The sequence below is a fragment of the Peromyscus leucopus genome, chromosome 1, assembly GCF_004664715.2.
Source record: "Peromyscus leucopus breed LL Stock chromosome 1, UCI_PerLeu_2.1, whole genome shotgun sequence".
Taxonomy (NCBI): domain Eukaryota; kingdom Metazoa; phylum Chordata; class Mammalia; order Rodentia; family Cricetidae; genus Peromyscus; species Peromyscus leucopus.
In genome coordinates this window covers 104,556,756-104,578,657 of record NC_051063.1, presented here as the reverse complement: position 1 = coordinate 104,578,657, position 21,902 = coordinate 104,556,756, and the positions used below count along the sequence as shown (strand labels likewise).

Below are 21,902 nucleotides of genomic sequence, written 5' to 3'. Positions count from 1 at the left end.
CTCTCTGAGTTCAAGGCTAGCCTGGTCTACAGAGCGAGTTCCAGGACAGCCAGGCCTAGACAGAGAAACCCTGTCTCAAAAAAAAAAGAGAGAGAGAGAATGTGAAAATTCTTGAAATTTCAAGACTACCCCTCATGTATGAACGTGTGCACATGTGCATGTACACACCACACACACACACACACACACACACACACACACATACATGAGAAAATCATGGAGGCATGTTATGTCTATAGGAAAGTAGTATACAGGTTAGAATTTTTCTAGTTGCTTGTATAAAGAATGCAAAGCACAGCTCTGCCAGCTCTTCTCTGACGTACCAAAACAGGCCTGAGATGTAGCTCAGTTTGTAGATGCTTGCCTAGCACATGCGAAGTCTAGGTTTGGTCCCCAGGGCCACATAAATACAGCATGGTGACACAACTGTAGTTCTAGCACATGCCTGTGTCCCTAGCCCTCAGGAGCTGAAGGCAGAAAGATCAGGAGTTCAACTGGTCTGTAACTACAGAGCAAGTTCAAGACCAGCCTGGGATACTTGAGACCTTGCTCAAATAAGACAGTGGGGCGAGAGATAACCACGGCACAGCAAAGGACTCCTAACAGCTCTGGCTCCCAAGCCTTTCGGCGCAGTGCTGTTGGGTGTCTCTAGTGGTCTGGACCAGCTTCTCCATGCAGTCTCCCATCTCCACAGGAGGAGGACATGGCCGGCCGCACTAGCAGCTCTTCTCTTCTCTCCCCCACAGATGAGGAGAGGGTGATTGGCTTTGCCTCGGTGGACCTCTCCCCACTGCTGTCCGGCTTTCAGTTTATCTGTGGCTGGTACAACATTACAGACTTCAGTGGAGAGTGCCAAGGGCAGATAAAAGTTGCTGTTTCCCCTCTGGAGAGTCTGATGCACTTGAAAGAAGAAAGACAAGCCAGGCGAGGGACGGCGGCCCCAGGATCCCTGGTAGGTTTCCTTGTTCACACTAATTACAGGTCCACTGTAAGAAGAGCCTTTATACTCTGTGCTACTTCCAGCTTAAAGCCCACACTTTATGTAGACATCAGCTTCCTGGCTTCGGGGTGAGGCTGTAAAAGAAGGGGAGTTTTCCAGACTGCTCAGGAGGGGACTCCTATTGCTGTAATAGATTCTGTTCGCCTCTCACATTTGCCTGGCACAGCATGGAATCAGTCAGTACTGAATGAGTGAGCGTGTGAGGAAGTGACTGAGAGTTCGGTGATCCCTTCGTGAGAAGTCTTCTGATCAGTTCTGGTGACTACAAGATAAGAATATCACAGCCCAAGCCAGGTGGTGGTGGTGGTGGTGGTGGTGGTGGTGGCGGGCGGCGGCGGCGGCGCACACCTTTAGTCTGAGCATGCAGGAGACAGAGGCAGGGGGAGCTCTGTGAGTTCCAGTCCAGCCAGGGCTACACAGAGAAACCCTGTCTTGGTGATTATTAAGTTGAAATGAGGCAATGTATATTGCTCCTAACAGTGTTCAACGCAGAGCGAGTAAACTATACCAAGCGAATTTTGAGGTTTATGCCCGGCTTTGTTCTGAAGGATTGGTGGTAACCAGTGTGTCATTTTTCCATTGCTGCTGCAGGTCCCCGTGTTCAGCCCCTTTTCCTTCCTTGCCTCTTCTGTATGTGACGCATTCCCTGGGCCTGTTGCAAGGCACATGCAAGGCCAGCTTGCTCACACTTCTCCAAAGGAGGTAGATGTCTCCTCTCCTGCAAGGTAATTGTCGATGGGAAGAACTGTCTTGTCATTCCTCTCTCCTTTAGTAGAGGAGGACACCGGAGAAAGCCAGGGAAAGACTTCATACGCAGACACGCTGATTTCCAAGGTCTCTGGAAACAACTTTGTAAGACAGGAACGAGAGTGTTTTTACTGCCATTGAGAGATGGAACACTCTCCTCTTGTCCTGAGATCCATTTCACCTTTTATGAAAATCATATCACCCTCCCCCCCAAAGGAAAAACTATGTGCTAAGTTTTGTTTAAAACACTTGGTTCAGGGGCCAGGACTGCAGCTCAGTTGGTAGAGTGCTTGCCTGCCTCGTGCAGGTCCCTGAGTGCAATCCTTAGCACCGCATAACCAGCTGTGGTGGTGCGCGCCTGTGACCCCAGCCCTTGGGATGGAGAGGCAGGAGGATCAGAATATCAAGGCCATCCTCTCCTACTTTGTGAGTTTGAAGTCAGCCTTGGCTATATGAGACCCTGTTTAAAAAATAAAAATAAATTTTAAAATCCCAAACCATACACATACATGCTTAGCTCATTCTGTTCACTAAGGTAGCTGTGACAGTATGTGTGGATTTCTGGGCTAGCGTATGCCCCATCCTGTTAGAGAACAAGACCAAAAGTAAGATTGTTCCTTTTACCTCTCTCTCTACCAGAGGTTTTCCCCCACATTTTTCTTACCACTCAGCAAAAATGTCCCATGTTTTTGGATTCATGAATTTAACATTTTTAAGATGTACTTCCAAAATTCTTTTGTAGGTTCAACATATCAAAATCCCTGTTGGCTTCTTTCTAGAAATGAATAAGTTGATTCTAAAATTCATGGAAATTTAACATATGCAGAATAGACAAAACAACCTTTTAAAAAGAACAAAGTTCCCAATTCTACAAAGCTACAGTAAGCAAAACACAGCACCGGCTAGAAATAGGATCAGTGAAATAAAATTAATAATCCAAAGGTAAAGTATGTCAACTGAATTTTAGCAAGGTGCTAAGACAGTTCAGTGAGGAAAGAGCAGGCTTCTGAGGAGTGCTGCAGCAGCCTGGTACCCAGCCCAGGCCGGGCCAGCACCTCCTCCCAGTGTCAGACACAAACCAGCTCGAAATGGGAATTAACACAGTAGCAAAACAAGAAACTCTTCAAAGAAAACACAGTCAGGGGAGCCTTTTGTGAGGTATTGATTCCCTAAAATGACCACAGAAGCACAAGCAACAAGAGAAGAACTGACTTACCCAGTAAGACCTTGGATGCTGTAAATGATGCCGTCAGAAAAGTAAAGTGGGGGGGGGAGGGAGATGGCTCAGCGGTTAAGAGCGATTCCTGAGGGCACAAGTTCAGTTCCCAGCACCCACATCTTGGGGCTCATGGCCCCTTGTAACTCCAAGTCCAAGTAATCCAACACCCTCTTCTGGCTTCCACAGGCACCACACACATCACACACACACACACACACACACACACACACACACACAAAATAATAATACTTTTTGAAGAAATCTAAAAATAGAAAATAAAATGGAAACCCATAGAAGAATAATTTTAAAATATAGCTCTAATAGGGATTTGTAACTAAACTACAAACAGAACTCTGGCACTAATATGAAACAAATATCCCATCTGAAGTACTTCTAATATAGAAGCACTTGTGTGCCTGGATTTGATTCCCCAACACTGCAGAGGGACACGATTTTAAAACAGACAAAATAGCTGATTGACAGTTCTCCAAAGAAAATATGCAAGTGGTCACTGAACAAATGAAAAGATGTAAATCAAACCAAAATGAGATGCAGCTTCCTACCCACTGCAGTAACTGTTTGAAAAGAAACAAGAGATAACACCAAAGTGCTAGGAAGAAGGTGGTGGAGCGACTGTGAAGTTGTCCAGCCGCCTTGCCATCAGTCTGGCAGTTCCCTAAAAGTTTAAATGCAGGGGCTGGAGAGTCGAGTCAGCAGTAAGGTGCTGCTATTCTAAAGGACAAAAAGAGAGGAAATGTGGTGGTATTGTGTTCCCCAAAATATTGTGCACCCTAATAAACTTATCTGGGGTCAGAGACAGAACAGCCACTAGATACAGAGGCTAGAAAATGGTGGCACTCACACCTTTAATCCTAGCATTCTAGAGGTAGAAATCTGCATCTCTGTGAGTTCAAGGCCACATTGGAAACTTGGCCAGGCATGGTGACACGCCTTTAATCCCAGGGAGTGGTGGTAGAAGGCAGAAAGGTATATAAGGCATGAGGACCAGGAACTAGAAGCATTTGACTGGTTAAGCATTTGGCTGGTTAAGCTTCAGGCTTTTGAGCAGCACAGTTCAGCTGAGATCCATTCTGGATGAGGACACAGAAGCTTCCAGTCTGAGGAAACAGGACCAGCTGAGAAGTTGGCCAGGTGATGTTAGCTCTGACCTTCCAGCATTTCACCCCAATAACTGGCTTCAGGTTTGATTTTATTAATAAGAACTTTTTAAGATTCCTGCTACATCTGCCTATAACTCCAGCTCTAATGGATCAGACACACTCCACACTCAAGCATGCATGTACACACAAAAAAATAAGCAATGATACTTTTTAAAATTCTAAATACAAATGGAAGTTGTAATATAAAAAAGGAAGAGTACTGACGAATTTTATTATATCCTAATATATTTATATATCATATATTATAACATCAAAGAGACTTAAAAGTATATTGTACGATCCCATTTGTGTGAAATATGAATAGACAAATGGTAAAAACAGGAGATAAGTAGTTGCCTCAGCTTCAGGGGTTCAGGAAGAAATGGAAATGGTTGCTAGTGAATATGGAATTTACCTTTAGGAGCTGATAAAATGTTCTAAAACTGATTTTTGGAAAGGAGTAGATAAGGGGCTGGAGAGATGGCTCAGTGGTTAAGAGCACTGACTGCTCTTCCAGAGGTCCTGAGTTCAATTCCCAGCAACTACATGGTGGCTCACAACCACTTATAATGAGATCTGGTGCCCTCTTCTGGCCTGTAGGGGCACATGCAGACAGAGTACTGTACACATAATAAATAAGTAAATAAATAAATCTTTAAAAAAAATAAAGAAAAGAAAAGGAGTAGATAACTCTTAATATACTAAAAAATCACGGGATTGTATTTTTTTTTTTTTTTTTTGATTTTTCGAGACAGTGTTTCTTTGTGTAGCCTTGGCACCTTTCCGGAAACTCTGTAGCCCAGGCTGGCCTCGAACTCACAGAGATTCACCTGGCTCTGCCTCCCAAGTGCTGGGATTAAAGGTGTGTGTCACCACTGCCTGGCTTGGATTGTATATTTTAATTGGGTTAATTGAATGCTGTATGAATTACATCTCAGTAAGACTGCCTAATTGTCAAGAGAAAGAAGATTGTTGCCGTCACATGCTTGACATCATGCTTAGGAATTAAACGATTTGTTCTATAGATTAAAAGAGGCAGAGCTGGAAAGAAATGATACTGCTGACTAGATTAATCCCTGGTGAATCCTTATAACGACTGCCGTCATGATGGGGGTTCCATATATATTATTGTTGTTACTCTTGTTGTTAGATCTGTGTTTTAGAAAAATCACTCGGGCTCTAATGTGGAGAACAGAAGGAAGTGGAGTGGGTGAAACCAAAAGCACGTTTCTCCAGGGAACCTGCGTGATCTGAGAGAGCTGAGCAAGCCGGGGTGGCTGCCGAGGTGGGGGAGGCCTGAGTGTCATCTCATGGCAGTGGCTCGGTTGTCACACGTGGAGTTCTCTCCATGGCTAGGCATTTCCTTCTCTCCCGGTTTCCCCACAGAAACGGAGCCTTGCGAAGCCAGGCAGCACGCCATGAGGAGCACGTGCAGAACATCCGCCGGTTCCACGAGTCCCTGCAGCACGGGGAGGCGGCCCTGGCGAGTGATGAGAAAGTGGCCACAGCGCCGTTGTCCTCCCACCCCTCCATTCTGACTTCTCTCAGGTGAGGGCCTGCAGAGGGAAGAAGCCAGGGGCCATTGTGTGTGGAGCCTAGGGGAATGAGCAGTGCCAACGTGGAGGATGGCATTCCCATTCCTTGTCCCTTCTCCAGAAGGTTCTGTGGAGTGATCTCATGCACGTTAGTGTTGAGCTGGACCTTGGAGCCTCGTAGACTTTCTCACAGATGGATCTGCCGGTCAGAGCCCTGTATTCCTTCGGAGGGCTCTGGTTGTAGTCCACCTGTAAATCCAAGAACGTCAGCTTCTTCACCAGGACTTGTTGATGCCACCCTCACATCTAAACAGTGTCACATCCTTACAGCTTACAAACCTCCTCCTGTCCATGGCCTTTATCTTCACAACCACATCCTTACTCTACTTATCTATCCTGTCCACACTTCCTGTCACTGTGTTGGTCTAGTTAGCAAAGAATCATTGTAAGAAGTAAACATACTGTAGATCACAAGATCAGCCCAAGGGTATTGAGAGATCTGGTACAGTGGAAAGGACTTGATTTCACCATTAAATAGCTTTGACCTTGAGGCCTGCAAGCCCCAGTGCAGGAGATAACCATGGCCAGATAACTACAGTGCAGGGTAGTGAGAGCTGTGATTTCCTGTCCAAGAGCAGACAGAGGAATGAGTAATCCAGAAAGATGAACGGGAGAAGTGTTAAAAACAGCACATGTGGGCTTTGAAAGAAGAGCTTAATAAATGGGAAGGCTATTCTCTGCAGGAAGAATATCTCCAAATGCCAGAGGTAGAGAATATATCAAGATTGGGAAAATACTGACCGTACGGTTAAAAAAAATGAGCTAAAGATGCAAGAGGTAGGCCAGCAAGATGGCTCAGCAGGTAGAGGCACTTACACACAGGCCTCAGATCCTGAGTTCAATTCCAGGATCTGATCTCACACAGCAACAGAGGAGAAACAACTCCCTAGAGTTGTCTTCAGTCTACACACACACACACACACACACACAATTGAATAAGTAAAATTTAAGTGCAAGGAGCAGGGCAATTCTTTAGGAGTTGCTCGTGAAGGGCCTTGGCGACTGGGGACCCATGTGTGACCTGTAGAAGAAGTACTGATAGACTGTGTCACTGGTGAGAAGGTATGATATGGTGCCAGCAAGTGTGCAGGTCCTGAATCTGTGCCAGAGCCTGACGGAAGCCCTGGGTTGCAGGTTTTGCACACTGCCAAGTGTGCTCTCGCTTGCCTTCTGCTGCTGCAGGCATTCATCTATGCAGATGTAGACCCTGAATGACTTGGTGATACCTCCACCCTTTGATAGACCCAATCCTCTAGTGATGGAACAAGGATGAGCTTTGTCCTCTCCCTTTACTTGGATTTGACTCAGTCCGGGCTATGGGAATCCTCCCGGGCATATTCAGGGCAGCAGACATGCTTCCTAGACCATCTGTTTGTGGATATTCATGGCCGAATTAGAGAAATTTAATGAAATACCAAGTAATGAGAAAATGACAAGACAGAAAGCCGTGTAAGCTGAAAGTAGAGGGATGAAGGAGACAGGTGTTTTCAGATAGTAGACTGGGAAAAGTCATGAGCAGCAACCTTAAAGGCGGCTGTGGCACACGCCTTTAATCCCAGCACTCGGGAGGCAGAGCCAGGCGGATCTCTGTGAGTTCGAGGCCAGCCTGGTCTACAGAGCAAGATCCAGGACAGCCAAGGCTACACAGAGAAACCTTGTCTCGAAAAAACAAAACAAACAAACAAACAAAAAAAAAAAGATGAATGGAAAGAAGAGACAAAGTAGAGAGAGCTTGATCTCAGGTTTCATAATCTGAAGAAGTGTGAGAAGGAATAGACCAGGTTGGGACAGAGCCCATCTAGTGTCCTAGGAAAAAACCTAAGACTTGGAGTTCCAGAATCTGAATAGACACATACTACTTAACCTAGACAAATCACTTACATTCTCTGAATCTGAAATTCTTTATTTGTAAAGTAACAATTACTAATTTCAAGTGGTTTGTAGCAAGAATCTTAAAAGTTCTTATTAATAAAAACAAACATGGAGCCAGGTATTGGGGTGAACACTGGAAGATCAGAGAGAGAGAACAAGCCACAGCTAACCTCACCTGGCCAACTTCTCAGCTGATCTTGTTTCCTCAGACTGGAAGCCTCTGTGTCCTCATATCCGAATGGCTCTCAGCTGAACTGTGCTGCTCAAAACCTGAAAGCTTAACCAGCCAAATGCTTAACCAGCCAAATGCTTCTAGTTTCTGGTCCTCACGCCTTATATACCTTTCTGCTTTCTACCACCACTCCCTGAGATTAAAGGCTCAATTTCTGGGATTAAAGGCGTGAGTCACCATGCTTGGCTGTATCCTTGAACGTGTGCTACCACTGCCCATCCTAAATATCGAGTGGCTTTTCTGTTCTCTGACCCCAGATAAGTTTATTAGGGTACACAATATTTTGGGCAACACAATACCACCACATTTCCTCTCTTTTTGTCAAAAATTAAAAAAAGCTTATAACTAATACAAGAAAAATTATATCCAATAAGTATATACAATATACAGTCAAGATTACATTAACGATGTCTAGTCCATTAACATTTGACAGATTCAGACAAAAAATTCCATTTATATATTAACAGTATCCAGTCCAGTAACATTTGATAAACTCAGACAAAAATTTCATTACTTATTCAATTTAAACAAGTAATTCCTTTTTTAAAGTATTTTTTCTTTTCATAATAGATTCAGTAATCTACATTTTGTCATTTTTATATCTTCTTTTTCTTTTTAGTGTAGATTCAGTGATCTACCCATTTATCCTATTATTTCTTTATCGTTTTTTCTCAGACTAGATTCGATCTACTTCATATCTATATTCTCTTTTTTCTTTTTCTTTTTTTTTTAAAACAAAACCTCTAAATATAATCTCCTTGTTCAGCTTTTTTCTTGACCATTAACAATTAACAACTTGTAAGCAACCATCATAAACAATAACAATTGTCCATAAGCCATTGAACAACCAAAAATCTCCCTTCCCATCCCTTGGGAATGTGGGCGTCGTTTTTTCTTAAAATTACTTCCTGCTACTAGGGACAAATACATCTTTAAGGAATCTTGAAAAGAAAAATTTTGGGTTAATTGTCAAGTCCTGTATCATTTGCCCAGTCGATGCATAATGAGAAAGTGCAGGGCTTGTTTTAAGTCCTTGTTCAATTAGTCTGTCAGGCTGGATCATCTCAGCTAGCCATCTCAAAATTGTCCTGAGTAGTTTGTAGTCCAAAGTCAATCTTTTTTGTGGTGTTAATCAGCCTAATGGCTTTACCATAGTCCATGTGGAATCATCATTGTGGGCTCCTGTCATCTTTTTGAAGATTTCAAAGTCGCTGTTAGGTGTAGTCATGGTTCCCATTTTTTTTTTTTTTTTTTTTTTGTGTGTGTGTGTGTGTGTGTGTGTGTGTGTGTGTGTGTGTGTGTGTGTGGTGTGGTTTGGAGCAGTCTGATAAATGTCTGTCTCTCAGAACCATGAACATTCTTCCCTAGAGCAGAAAATCTTCACTGCATTTTCTCCCCACCATTTGTCTTGCCAAACCGACCTTTGCCGATGCTTTCTCGTAACATGATGGTCCTGGCAATTCTTCTCTGAACAAGCAGCAGTAAACCCTTCGTCCCAGGTAGCAACATCACTGTAGTCATCAACATGATGAAAAGAAGCCAGCAACTCAGAGCAGCAGCTTTTGCCTCCATGGTCCCACCACTGTTTGTGGTTCAGCCCTGGCCAAAGCTTCTCCGTAGCAAGCCTCCTAGGCCGCCCTCAAACTTGGGATCCTCCTGCCTCTGCCTCCTTCAGAAATCCTACCAGCGTGCGCCACCACAACTGGCCGAGTGTAGCTTGGGCCTGCACTGGGGCCTATAAGGCCACAGGCAAGCAGCTTTTTTTTTTTTTTTTTTTTTTTTTGGTTTTTCAAGACAGGGTTTCTCTGTGTAGCTTTGCACCTTTCCTGGAACTCACTTGATAGCCCAGGCTGGCCTCAAACTCACAGAGATCCGCCTGTCTCTGCCTCCCGAGTGCTGGGATTAAAGGCGTGCGCCACCACCGCCCGGCCAGGCAAGCAGCTTTTTCATAAATTCATACCACAAACATTGGGCACCAAATGTATTGGCTGAGAATTACCAAGGTAGTGTTTTGAAAACATAAATTTCTATACAAATGAAGACTGATGTGATTCTCCATTGGACAGTGGTGAGAATGAAAACAGGATATTTTAAGTCACTCACCCACCTATGTTAACTTATTCAGTAGTCGTTTGTTCTGTACCCAGCACTATGCCAGGTGGCTATGGTAGATGGAAGGGATTGTCACTGAGTCACAGTCATAAGGAAAAGTAGATATGAAGTCAACAGGCACAGTGATTGAGAATACAGGGGAAACGGAGGTGGTGTCTGGAGACAAGGTGGATGAGGATCAGGAATGACTGACTGAGAGGTAGCGGGAGTGAGGCCAGGTGAGGACCAAGGACGGGGGCTTGCACGCCATGTGTTATGACACTTGCTGTAATCTCAGCTGAGACGAGACTATAGCAAGCCCCAGGCCAGCCTGGGCTCTGCGAAGAGCTGTCTTACAGAAACAAGACAGGCTAGCAAAGGAATGGTTCCTTATGAGAAGGGTGTGTCTTTGGGAGGTGGGGGCAGAGTTGGCTCTGGCAATGGGAGGTGGAGAGTAAAGGGTTGGTTGAAGGCGATAGTAGTTCTAGGTTCTATACAGCACTAAGCCAAGTGAGCAGTCCTGCCTCGTGCGTGTTGTGATCTATATGACAGTATGTATATCTATATGTAGTGATTATGGATGTAATCACTACAGATGACCTCTTTGTCACCCTCCCCTTTCCCCAGGAAGAACCTGAGTGAGCTAGATGAGATCCAGAAGTACTTCACCCAGAAGCTCAGCAGGCCTTTCCTGCCCTTCAGCTCTCACAGCTCTCCTGCTGTCTCAAAGAGCCAGGAGACCAAGGGGGACTCGGTGGGCCTAGGAACCAGCAGCCGAGACCCCGAGAACCAGTGCATCCTGGAGAAATCCAGTAACCTGGTGCTGCAAGTCAGCTCCCTAATCTCAGGTATGACTCAGGGCAGTTCCTGCTACAGCTTTGATCACTAGGGGCCAAGTCAGAGGCCACCTGAGTGTCTACCCTCAGGTGGGCCTCCATCACGAACACAAACAACAGTTTTCACATCTTTTTTCTGCCTTTTGAAGGAAAGGACAGTGGTGTGGACAGGAGCATGGGGCAATGGGAAGAGCACTGGGCTGAGAGGCAGGAGACCAGGTCCTTGGTTTCTGGCATCAACTTGTTATTGACACTGGGCATGCTCTTTTCTTTCTTGACCTTTCATTCCCCTAACCAAAAATGACAGGTGTGGATTAGATGATGGTCCCCTAGCTGTTCTTGAACTTGCCTGCACCTCTATCTTTCAGGAGAAAACTTAGCTACAAACATATGTAAAATTCTAATTCTCAGAGTCCAGAAGTGTGCAAGTTTTTCTTTTTTTGTTTGTTTGGTTTGTTGGTTAGCTGGCTTTGAGGCAGGGTATCACTGTGTACTTCAGACTGGCCTCAGATTCACAGTAATCTTCCTGCATTGTCCTTCCAAATGTTGGATTGCAGACATGCACCCACATAGCCAGAACAAAGTCTGCACATTTACAAATCACTGTAGAAGACCTGCATGGGTCTATAGTTTACCATCCCAAGAAGTCCCTTAGAGCGGTTCTCATTTCTCCTCGATACTCGTATTGAGAGGTATGGGAGGGTAAAAATCTACATGTCCTGAAAGACACTCTGGGTATACCCCATTGTAGATGTAACCAACAGTCTTATTAAATCAGAAACACAGAGCCAATACAGAGATGAAACCAAGAGATCAGAGCAAGAGCTAAGAGCTAAAAACCTTACCCTTCACTTTCGCAATGGTCCTACCTCTCCGAAAAGAGACCTACTTCCTGTGTCTTTTTTTATAGAGTTTCTGTTCTGCCTTCTCATTGGTTGTAAACCCAACCACATGGCCGCCTCGTCACTGCCTGTCTGTACAGACCTCCAGGTCTTCTATGGTTGGTATTGAGATTAAAGGCATGTGTCTCCAATGCTGGCTGTATCCTTAAACACACGAGATCTACCTAGCTCTGCCAAGTGCTGGGATTAAAGGTGTGCATCACCACCGCCCAGCTTTCGCTATGGCTTACTAATAACTCTGACCCCCAGGCAACTTTATTTGTTAACATAAAAATAAAATCACATTTCAGTACAAATAAAATATCACCATACCCCATAGTGGACTTACACTCCACATTCATCGCCATCAGGCCGACCAGACAGTTGTATCTGCCGTCATAAACTTATACTCTGTCCTGAGCCAAAGAAGCTTCTCCCAAGAAAGAAAGTGTCACAAGACAAAACAAGAGAGACCTTATCAGGATACAAATGGCTACAGATAGGGGAGTCCCTTTACAAGGATGTAATAAAAGAATAGAAGGATTAAAGCTGGCCTTGAAGTCAAATTTGGAGGTTTAATACTTACCCAGAAAGAAAGTAAGGATGCAACCCAGTGGTCAAATATGTGCAAACCCGTAGGCTCCATCATAGTGCTTCTTACAGAAGGGAGTGGGTGTGGGGTGGAGAAAAGGGGGTTCTTGGCTAAGAAATAACAGAATAAGAACTCATTTTCACAGAGATGGTATGTGTTTGAAGAGAGCTGATTCTCTACATCAGGGAAACAGTTCAAAAGTAACAAAAGCCTGCTCTGTGTCCATCACGCTGCAGTACACTTTTCTGAAGAGGGCCCCTTGACTAATGGGTATGAGTGAGTCACCGATGAGGTCTCATTCACGCTGCATCTGTGTGGTAAGCCTTTGCTGGCCCTGAAGACAACATGAACCAGACATGTGGGCCTTGCCCTAAGACACTCACAAGCTGATGTGAGAAACAGCTTTACACTGTAGTGTGTGCTCGTGTGCTTCCTTATGAAACATGGCCAGAGTAGAGGCTCCCAGCTGCGCGTCTGCGTCGGCTTCTTGGAGGAGAGGTAACAGGCATTGGAAGATAAACTGGTTTATAAAAGGGGAATTGCTCCAAGGCAGTAATTAAGACCAAAAGACCAGGGCCCAGTAAGTCTGCCTGGTGCCTGTTGTGTTTGCAGGTACACTGGTTCACAGACACACTCTCCTCCAATACCTGAACATTGTGACCACACTAAACAAGCCCTCCTGCTAGTTAACCCTCCAAGTGAGCAGGTGGAGCCCTTAGCCCTGGAAGTCAAATCCGCCACTAGCTTCTGACTTTTTCTCTAAAAGGATCACACAAACGTGTCATTTCCTGTGTCTTTGTTGTTCTTGCTGTTGCTTATTTGAGATGAGATCTTGCTTTGTTGCCCAGGCTGGTTCAAAACTTCTAAAGCAATTGTCTTGCCTCAGCTTTCAGAATAGCTAAAACCAAAGGCATGTACCATTATGCCAACTTACTTACTAATTTCTCCACCCTCATTTTACCAAAACATAATTTGAGTTGACTGGTACTTTCTCCCTCTGATTAAGTGCCTGTACATGCACTATGCAGGGTTTGCCCGTTTCTCTCAGAGTATCAAGCCTGTGAAGTGGCTGGTGTTGGTCACATTTGAAAGAAAAGCAGGCCCGGGGGGACAGTTTGCTCACAACCACAGACGTAACTGTAGAGACTGGACCCAAAGCCTGCGTTCTTCCCAGTGCCCTGCTGCTGCTTCCTTCTTTCCTTTCCTTGTGCGTTGATAAGATTTCCTGCTTTAATCTTCCAGGTAAACTAGATAGTTTTAATAACTGTCGTCGAGCAGGTCAATGAGTGGACTCTGTTTTGGTTTTGATATAGGTGATTACTGAAGTAAATGGAAGCATGAGCATGCCCGTCAGGACCTCAGCTCCCGAGAGATCTGAGCATGAGCACTTCCACGGGTGTCTCCACAGCTACAAATAGATTAGCTCTCAGCCCCAATATTAGAATAAAGTACTAGAAATCATACTGCTGTGAAGATAGTTTCACTGACTCCTGGGTGAATTAACTGTTGTGAGGTTTCTTTAAAGTCTGATCACAAGGATGCTTATGAAGCTAGAGGCCAGTGAGGAAGCTGTGTGGTCTGTAGCCCTGCATATAGTAAGAGTGGTATCTGTTGCTATTCAGATCTGCAGACTATCACCAGAGACTCACAAGCAGCTTGGACTTCTCGCCAAGCCAGGAGTAGAAGCAGAGCAGTCACCACCCTCCCAGATGCTCAGGACACCGAGGCCATGGGAGGAAGAAGCACCACTCCAGAGGAGCCACTGGCAGGAGCTGGAGAGGCGAGCACCAATCCCCTGCCTGCCCCTGTCCTTGAAGAGACTTCAGAGAGAGGAGCGCTCCATGCGTCGGTGGAGCACATAGAACCCATCACGAGGGTGACAGAGCGGTGAAGACACTGAGGTGGACCCAGACCTCAGTGATGAAGACTATGAAGAAGACATTATCGAGCCCAGGACCCTAAATGAAATTACCACAGTGACAGACAAAACTAGCCCCTGGTCCAGTTTCATGTCAGACATGAGTGAGGTCTTCAGCCCTCAGCCCAATGAGGGACAAAGGGAAGGCCCCTCCTGTCCTCCGGGACCTTTCTCCAGAGAGGAGCTTAAGGTCAGAAGTAGCTTGTTGTCCAGCCCACAAAAGGCAGTCAAACCCCCATCTGTAGAGGGCTCCCCTAACCAAAGGGTTGCCTGTGAGGGTGGAGGAGCCCATAAGACCAAGGTTCAAGAGTCTGCCTCAACTAAGCCTCGGCTTGTCCCAGGAGCCCAAGAGAACAAAGATTCTGTTGGATGGAGCTCACCACAGATCAGTCAGGACAAGAGGCCCATGCCAGAGGCCCTGGCCGAGAGTGACGCTTTCTCCAGTGAGTTCAGTGACTCTTCTGAGAGCTTTGAGAAGTTTCCTCCACACCTGCCCTCCCAAAGCAAAAGAGAAAACCACAAGGAGCCACCCTTAGACTCTCCTGCTTCAAAGCAGAAGCAGGTAACAGCCGGACCAGAGGTGTCCACGAGGCAGAACCTCCTGTATCCTTTGGTGTTTCCCACAAGTGGGTACGAGGCCATCTCTCCCTGGGCACTGTGGGTGCTGGTATCAGGCTAAGAGAGTGAGTGTGACCAGTGGCCTTGTGGAATGCACTGGAGGGTGTAGGACATGGGAAGGCTCTTCCTTCAGAAGTCTCACTTGCATGACTAGTGTCTTAAGTCTATCAATGAAGCCAGACTAGGTGGCGCATGCCTATAGTCCCAGCACTGGGATGGGAGGGATGGAGAACTGGGAGCTCTGGGTCAGGGTAGGTTACAGAGCAAGACCATGTCCACAAACAAACAAACAAACAAGTCCACCATTGACAGCAGCCCCTTCAGGGGGAAGCGCTGACTGGGGCCTGGGTGTTGGTAGCACATTCACAATGAACTTTTCTGTGTAGCTTCTCCAGTTTATATACTGGGCAGTTTCCTACCTGAAGGCAAGGCTCAGGCCCTCAGTTGGAATAAAAGGCAGGCTGGAGCTAGAGCTAGAGTCCCTTGGTAGAACACTTGCCTAGCCTTGGCTTTTATCCCCAGAACCACAAAAAGGAGGGTAGGTATATAGAGAGAGTATTACTATTGGTTAGTATTTACTATATGCTAGGAACTTTTTTAATTTGTCACACAAGTATTTTAAATGAGTGGCATCTACTCTGCATGTGAGGAAACAGGCTCAGTGACTTTTTTTTAAAGATTTATTTATAATTTATGTGCATGAGTATTTGCCTGCATGAATGTCTGTGTACCATGTGCATGCAGTACCCATGGAGGCCAGAAGAGAGTGCTGGATCCCCTAGAACGGGAGTCTACAGACAGTTGTGAGCCACATGAGAGTGTTGGGAATGGAACCTAGGTGCTTTAGAAGAGCAGCCAGTGCTCTTCACCACTGAAGCATCTCTCCATCCCCAAGGTTTAACTTTAAAAAAAATAAATAAATATTGTAGTGGGACTGGAGAGATGGCTCAGAGGTTAAGAGCACTGACTGCTCTTCCAGAGGTCCTGAGTTCAATTCCCAGCAACCACATGGTGCTCACAACCATCTGTAATGAGATCTGGCACCCTCTTCTGTATACATAATAAATAAATAAAATCTTTAAAAAAAAAAAAAAAAAGTGAGCCAGGCAGTGATGGCACACACCTTTAATCCTAGCACTCAGGAGGCAGAGGCAGGTGGATCTCTGAGTTCAAATCCAGCCTGATCTACAGAGTGAGTTTTAGGACAGCCAGGGCTACACAGAGAAACTCTGTCTAAAACGGAAAAGAAAAGAAAAATGGTGATAGAACTAAGAAGTAGGTATCATTGAGATAGACTTGCCTAGGCTCTCAGAATGTCATTACTGATGGAAAGACGTGGTACCTGATACTCCCTGCCCCTCCTTTGAAACAGTGACATGTTATAGGAAAGTAAAGCACTTAGGGCCATCCATACCCTCATATGTGCTCCTAACCAACTGATCCTGTGAGCCACACTGGCCAGTGAAGTTAGCTGCTTTACGATAAGAGATCTTCCCATCCTAGAAATCAGGACCCTGACTTTGACCCTCCAGACCCCACATCTTATTACTGGTATGAATTCAGGTCTAGCCTTCTGAGCCTGTTCTCAGATCAGATAGAAGACATGACCCTTATCCGACCAGACTTACATGCTCCTCGGGTCAATGTCCTTTTTTTCCCATGCTCACCCTCACCTAGCATTGCAGAGTAGACGTCAGTAAATGTAGATTAAACTAAACTATCATATTTCCATAAAACAGAGAAAATCAGATGAGTAGAATCATTGTATAAATGATTCATTTGTGTGCGTGTGGTATATTCATATGCATGTGCTCATGTATATGCATATGTATATATGGTCACTGCGTGTGCGTGTGCTGTGTGTGTGCGTGTGTGGTGTGTGTGTGTGTGTGTGTGTGTGTGTGTTAGTGCATGTGGAGGCCAGAACCACCTCCATTCTTCTTCACCTTATTTTTTTGAGACAAAGTCTCTCACTAAACCTGGAATTGACCAGTGCAGCAAAACTAGCTGGTGGCTCCTGTGCTCCAGGGATCGTACTGACACTGGGATTACAAGCATGTGCCACCACCCCTGACTTTTTATATGGATGCTGGGAATCCACACTAGGATCCTGCACAGCGAGTACCGACTGAGCTATACCGTGATTCATGATACAGATCAGAGGAAACCTAAGGGTCACAGAGATCAGGAAAGGCCTGTGGCTGGGTAAAGCCTCCCCAGACTCAGAGTTCTGACATCCCTGCTGTCAGAGTCAGTGTAGTTGTGGTCAGATTTTTGTCAGGGAAAGAGCTGCCACACGTGCCCAGGCCCCAGGCTGCTTGAGGTCAGACCTTCCATTCTTTCGGACCATACACTAAGTCCCAAGGACGGAGCAGCCTTTACTAAACGCCAGTTCCATTGTCTGGTGAAAGGCAGGTACAGGCAATTGCCCACGTGCTTTGGTGAGACACAGGAGCAAGAAGAGAGGCTGCTTTAGGCTGCTCAGAAGTACAAAAAGAGATGGACTGGAGAGATGGTTCAGAAGTTAAGAGCACTGGCTGCCCTTGCAGAGGACCTGGATTCAATTCCCAGCACCCACATGGTGGTTCACACCATCTGTAATGAGATCTGGTGCCCTCTTCTGGCCTGCAGGGATACATGCAGGCAGAACACTGTATATATGATAAATAAACCTTTAAAAAGAAGTACAAAAAGAGATGTGAGGAATGGGCCTGCTGGTGTGGTAGGGAATACTGTTATGCCAGCAGCCAGAGGCTGGGACAGAGCAATCAGGAGTTCAAGGCCAGCCTGGGAAAGATAATGTCTCAAAAAAGAAGAAAGCAAGCAAACGTCAGCAGACTACTCAGGACACTGGTACCAACAAGAGATGGAGACCATCTGGTCTAAAGCGTGGAGTGTTGGAAGAAGAGAGAAGACCCCGGATCAGACAGAAGGTGGGATGAAGAAGAAAATCTCAAGTGTGGCTGACGTTTCTGTCACAGGTTACAAGTTGGCAGTGTCTTTACTAGATAGGGAAGCACAGAGAACTGGTCTTGGAGAAAGATACGTCCTGTGGGCGAGTGTCCGCAGGACATCCAAGAGGAAATGCCGTCCTTGACTACAGGCAGAGGGTCAAGTGAGCATCTCAGACATGAAGACAGCAGAGAGTAGAGCTGTGAGACCTGGGAGTGCTGTTTGAGTTAGGGTTTCCGCTGCCGTGAAGAGACACCGTGACCACGACAGCTCTTACAGAGGAGACATTTAATTGGGTGGCTTACAGGTTCAGCGGTTTAGTCCATTACCATCATGGTGGGCAGCATGCAGGCTGGAGAAAGAGCTGAGAGTTCTACATCTTGATTCCCAGGCAGCAGGAAGTGAACTGTGACACAGGGCATAGCGTGAGCATGGGACCTCAAAGCCCACCCCCACAGTGACACACTTCTTCCAACAAAGCCACACCTGCTCCAGCAGGGCCACATCTCCTAATAGTGTCACTCCCTGTGCGGGCCATTTCTTTCAAACCACCCTAGGTGGCATGCAGACAGAGGGTTCCTGAGGGCTGGGGCACTGGGTCTCCAGATGGCATGCAGACAGAGGGTTCCTGAGGGCTGGGGCACTGGGGAGATGGCATGCAGACAGAGCTACAGTTTCATGTCCTGGTCAGAAGTGAGATGGGTCCCGTGGTGGGACGTGTGAACTTTAGAAAGACCTGCAGCGGTGGGAGAGGACGACCTTTCAGTGCTGAGGGATCTGGTGGAGAGGACAGCTTCAGTGGGCACCTATCCCCTGCACACTGCGTCAGCATGAGCAGCAGCAGCTCTGTGAGGTCAGGCTCCATCCCAAGCCTGTTTCCTATATAAACTAATCCTCCTGATTGTCGGCTGAGTGGTAACTAGAAGGGGGGTCACGGTGGGGCGGGGGGAGGCGCAGTGTTAGTGTTTTCCTAAATGTAAGACCTTGCGTAACTCTCACAAACAGGAGAAAGCACCTCAAAGTAGACAGTCACCCTGCAGAGCAAACAGGACGAGCTTCTGTGTTCAGGTCCAGCCAACACCTCCCAGCAATGCTCCTTCCCCGTAACCTCAGCTGAATGTGGCTAAGGGTAGTAAGAGCGGCACCAGCAAACAGCCCCCCACCCACCCCATGCAGCTCTGGAGATAGCCTGGGTCAAAGGGTCCACCCCACCTCTCTAGGGAAATCAAAGGCTTATATATGTGGGTGCATGTCGTCCATTCAGAAGATATTCATTGAGCATTTATTCTGTCCCAGGCTAGGTAATGGGAATAGGCTATGAAAATGACATCGTCTCTGCCCTCTTGGAGGCCACTCTGTCATAAGAGAAAAACAATAAAATGGAAAGCTGGGTAAACAAATTAAGTCAGAGCCATACTTAGCTGCTTCAACAGAAGCCCTAAAAAACAGCATCACAACGGTCCCCTCTGTCTCCCTCAGGATTAAGGCAATCTGTGTCAGTGTTGTAACTCAAGAGATATATGTACAGCAGCTTACGGGGTACAGAGAAGTCCGAGCTATAGCCCACACCCTTAGAGGTCTCATGTGCAGACCGGACAGACTAGCTGGGCCACGCCTCCCCACCCCAGCTCTGGTTTTTCAGTGTGTTCAGAGAAGAGCCAGTAGACAGGTCCTCCCAGGACCAGTCACCTCCATCCTGGTCGAGGCACTGTCCTGGGCCACCTTTCCCCCTCCCTGTGTCAGAACATGACTTAACCAGCAGGCCCTCAGCCAGTATTCAGCCCTTGCTGCCCTTCCACCTCCTGCAAGCTCTAGGCAGGTACCAGGGTAACTGAAGGACACTGTTATTGGGAAACCTGAAGAATGCTGCACACATAGGACACTAAATATGGGCTGGAGAGATGGCTCAGTGGTTCAGAGCCCTGGCTGTTCTTCCAGAACAGGGTCAATTCACAGCACCCACATGGTGGCTCACACTGTAACTCCAGTTCTAGGGGATCTGGTGCCCTCTTCCAGCCTCCTTAAGCACCAGGCATGCATGTGGTACACAGATATACATGCAGAGAAAACACCCATACATATAAAGTAATAATTTGAAAAAATTCTTGTAGTAATTGAACACCCTTCTGTGTTACAGACTGCTCTCGGGAGTGGAGGAGGAGGGACCATGTGGCTAAGGTTAGGAAAGGTCTTTCTGGAGGAGGTTGGGGTGCGAACCCACTAGAGACTAAAGGAAGAGGGGGACGGGACAGAAGGGGGGACACGTGTTAGGAGAGGGTGGGGTCTTCCGGTGATTCACGGACAGGAGGAAGGAGATGAGAGAATAGCGTGGCTGGGGTCAGGTGGGGTGCTGGTCTGACGTGAGGGTGGACTTTAGATATTTTTGTCCCTTAACTACCAGTGCAGCCCAGAACCGATTGTGGTACCCAACTTCTTTCTGCCTCCCCAGCAACTGGAGGCTTCTCTCCGCTTGATCTCCTACTCTCCAGCTCTGCCACCGCCGGCCACAGCTGACCAGGTAAGAGCAGCCACTGGCCTCCCTTCCTGCCCAGTCAGCATCGCTTCCCTGAAAGCATACAGCACACAGAGCTGCCCTGAGCCATCTCCCTGGAGCAGCTGCTCCGGGGATGACCACAAATAAGAAGTGCATCCCTAGGGGACCGTGACAGCCTGTCAGGTCCAGATGAAGAGCAGGGTAATCGGGCAGTGTGTCCAGTTGCTCCTTACAGAACACTCTGGTAACTCTTCATCAACAGGAACATCAGGCAGCTGGACGTGCATACAGATCCCGTTCTCCACTTTTCTCTCTGACATAGTGCCTGGTCTCACTGCAAGGAGCAAAACTAACAACCATACTGTTCTGAATAGATATATAGATATATGTCATAGATATAGATTATATAGATAAATTATCTGTCTTTGTGTAACACAAATCCTAAACAAACAAAAAGCCAGCCAGCCAGGTATGGTGTCAGAGGCCTGTGACATCCAGCATTGGTGGAAACAGTAGTTATCCGGAGTTCTAGCCTGGCCTATGTAAGCTCATCTTTTTTGAAAGAGAGAGGAGAGGAGAAAAAGAGAGAGGAAAGAGAAAGAGAGAGGAGAGAGAGAGAGAGAGAGAGAGAGAGAGAGAGAGACGAAGGAAGAGAGAGAGAAAGAAGAAGAGAAAGAAAGAAAGAAAGAAAGAAAGAAAGAAAGAAAGAAAGAAAGAAAGAAAGAAAGAAAGAAAGAAAGAAAGAAGGAAGAAAGAGAAAAAGAAGGAGCTGTCCAAGAACCAGTCATACCTGTGATCCTGCCTCAGGCTACCTTGCCATGTCCCCAGGGCCAGCTGACGGCTTTTCCTCCTTGGGCTCCCTCTGGAGAGAATGTGACCTAATTTATATTCTAACAAATACATAGAATGCCACATTTAAGGGGGGGGGGGAATAACATAGGGGAGAAAGGAGCCAGGGACTGGTGCCGTCTAGTGGACACAAAGCAGCCACCCCAGAGCTTTCAAAACATTTTTTCAGAGACAAATGTAAGTTAGAAGGAAATGTGCTTGCTTGCTGACTGTGGCAATAGCCCCTATTCGATCCTTCCATGACTTAGACATTGTTCTAAGTGCGCTACAGTCCACTGTGTTTATCTTCCAGCCACTGGGTGGGCTAGCCAGACTCTCCCCACTTAGTAAGTGAGTACCTCAGGCTGGCGCTGTGGTACGCTACCAGACAGAAGCAACTTAAAAGAGGAAAGGCTTCCTTCAGATCGCACGCAGTGCGTAGTCCTCGGCTGCATTGATTGTGGCAGAAGCTGTCCACCTCAAGACAGACAAGAAGCAGGTAAACAGACAAGGACCAGCAGCCAAACGTAGCCACCAGAGGCTCATCAACCTCCAGCCAGGCCCCTCCTGAAACACCCAGACTATCCCAAAATAGAGCCACCAGCTAGGGATCCAGCCTTGAGTACATGAGACTTTTGAAGGAACACTTAATATCCAAGCCACGACAGTGAGCAAACTGAGACTCAGAGCTTCCTGTCCACGGCTCCACACACGAAGAAACTGATGACTGAGTCTCTTTCAGAGAGTGGAGACTCTAAGAGTCAAGTGAATCTGTTTGTGTCTCCAAACCCTGCCCTCTGCTTTCCACCTGAAATCTTGACACTTTGCTTCCTTTGTTGTTTTTTTTTTTTTTTTTTTTTTTTTTTT

At 46.5% G+C, this 21,902-nt stretch overlaps 1 protein-coding gene across 1 annotated transcript in view; it reads left to right on the top strand.

The window, feature by feature from the left end:
- C2cd3 (C2 domain containing 3 centriole elongation regulator) overlaps positions 1 to 21,902 on the top strand; it is a 118,299-nt gene that overhangs the window by 84,269 nt on the left and 12,128 nt on the right. The window contains 7 exon segments of the mRNA XM_028877526.2: positions 747 to 952; positions 1,592 to 1,725; positions 5,513 to 5,674; positions 10,544 to 10,764; positions 13,848 to 14,104; positions 14,106 to 14,746; positions 20,120 to 20,231. Coding sequence (XP_028733359.1) covers positions 747 to 952; positions 1,592 to 1,725; positions 5,513 to 5,674; positions 10,544 to 10,764; positions 13,848 to 14,104; positions 14,106 to 14,746; positions 20,120 to 20,231 — 1,733 coding nt within the window.